Source organism: Nematolebias whitei, chromosome 22 (assembly GCF_014905685.2).
Source record: "Nematolebias whitei isolate Nwh7 chromosome 22, NemWhi1, whole genome shotgun sequence".
NCBI lineage: Eukaryota > Metazoa > Chordata > Actinopteri > Cyprinodontiformes > Rivulidae > Nematolebias > Nematolebias whitei.
In genome coordinates, this window is record NC_056519.1 from 3,529,586 (window position 1) to 3,531,509 (window position 1,924).

At 49.9% G+C, this 1,924-nt stretch overlaps 1 protein-coding gene across 1 annotated transcript in view; it reads right to left on the reverse strand.

Moving 5' to 3' along the window:
* The window catches only part of elk3 (ETS transcription factor ELK3), an 11,401-nt gene that overhangs the window by 5,623 nt on the left and 3,854 nt on the right, over positions 1–1,924 (reverse strand). The window contains exon 2 of the mRNA XM_037696056.1: positions 1,315–1,535. Coding sequence (XP_037551984.1) covers positions 1,315–1,521 — 207 coding nt within the window. The 5' untranslated portion in view covers positions 1,522–1,535. The remainder of the gene's footprint in view (positions 1–1,314; positions 1,536–1,924) is intronic.

Below are 1,924 nucleotides of genomic sequence, written 5' to 3' on the forward strand. Positions count from 1 at the left end.
GCCTGTGGACAGGTGTTCTGGTCCACCTATCCACAGGTGTTCTGGTCCACCTATCCACAGGTGTTCTGGTCTGCCTGTGGACAGGTGTTCTGGTCTGCCTGTGGACAGGTGTTCTGGTCCGCCTGTCCTCAAGTGTTCTGGTCAGCCTGTCCACAGGTGTTCTGGTTCGCCTGTCCACAGGTGTTCTGGTCCGCCTGTCCACAGGTGTTCTGGTCCACCTGTCCACAGGTGTCCTGGTCCGCCTGTCCACAGGTGTCCTGGTCCACCTGTCCACAGGTGTCCTGGTCCACCTGTCCACAGGTGTTCTGGTCCGCCTGTCCACAGATATTCAGTTCAATTCAGTTTATTTATTTAGCACCAAATCACAACAAAGTTGTCTCAGGGCACTTTACAGGAACTTTCACAAACATAAAAGACACGTAGTAAAGTTCTGGTCCACTCCTCCTGATTAGTCTGCTCCAGCTGTCTCAGGTGTGAAGGGTTCCTTTTCCAGATGTTTCAGCTCCTTCCACAGATGATCAATAGATTCTAGATCAGGGACACTTCAGAACGGTCCAATGTTTGGTTCTGACCCGTTCTTCTGTGTTTTGGGTCATTATCCTGTTGGAGGACCCAGGAGCTGCAAAGGACACCAAACGCCTCGATAGTCTTAAGGTTTGATTGTACCCAGAACAGAACCTCCTCCATGGTCCACCGCAGGGTTCGGTTTCAGTTGTGGGTCTGTGGACACTGAGCTGAAGGGACTTGTTTTTAAGAAGCTCCAGTTTTGTCTCATCTGTCCAGAAGACATTCTCCTTGTGTCTTCTCAATATTCAGTTTAATAAATTCTCATCTCATATTTTATGACGTCCTCAGTCGTCTTCCATTAAGTCCATCGATGGTGTGACCTCTGACCTTGGAGTTCACCTCCAACCTCTTCAGAATTTGTTCTGGACTCTTTGGTTATCGTTCGTATAATCCGTCTCTTCATTTGTCCTCTTGTGGACACGTCCAGGGAGGTTGTCTCCAGTTCTGTGGACCTTAAAGTCCTAAATAATGTGAGCAGCTGCAGTCAGAGGAACCTTCAGCCGGCTGGAGATGATCTTCTGGTCTTTAACTTCATCACGTTAATGATCACTCAGTCCATGTGTTACACACCATGACACCAGTCAGTCCTGTGACTACCTGTCCCCTTTAAACACACTGAAGGTCCACACGTCTCGCATATTAGTTTGTTTTAAAAAGCAGTGAAGTGGACAACAAGTGTCCTGTGTGCAGAGGACAGGGTGAGACGGAGATGATCCCTGGAGACCACCTTCTGGACAGGTGACCTACCTTGTCGTAGTAGTAGCGCAGCGCCCGGCTCAGCTTGTCGTAGTTCATGTTGGTCTTGTTCTTGCGCAGCCCCCACAGCTTGGCCACCTCCTCGGACTTGAGCAGCTTGAACTCACCGTCGTTGGAGGTCCAGCAGATGAGATGTTTGTGGCTCTGGTCGAGCAGCAGCTGCAGCAGGAACTGCCAGAGCGTGATGGAGCTCTCCATGACGGCACAACGACCTGCAGAGAGAGCAGAGAAGAAACGAGTCCAGGCTGGAGCGACACACACACACACACAACGTTCTCCAACGTTACGTCCTGCTCAAACCCCCACAGAAGATGATCTCCTGACGTGTCTGAAGCTCTGACCCACGAGTTCTACAACAACCCAACTTTTCAGAACTGGGACTGTGTTCAACATCTTCAGCTGAGAGCGTTGGACTCCGTGAGAAAAAATTAAATTATTTTTATTCTGACGGCAGCAACACGTCCTTCCAAAGTTGTTCCAGGTCCGTTCCCCTCTGAGGAACATCTCCTCTTCTTTTAACAATGTCCAGGATCTGAGGAGATCAGATGTTGGAAGTTCTGGAGGACCTGAGGAGACCAGATGTTAGAGGTTCTGGAGGACC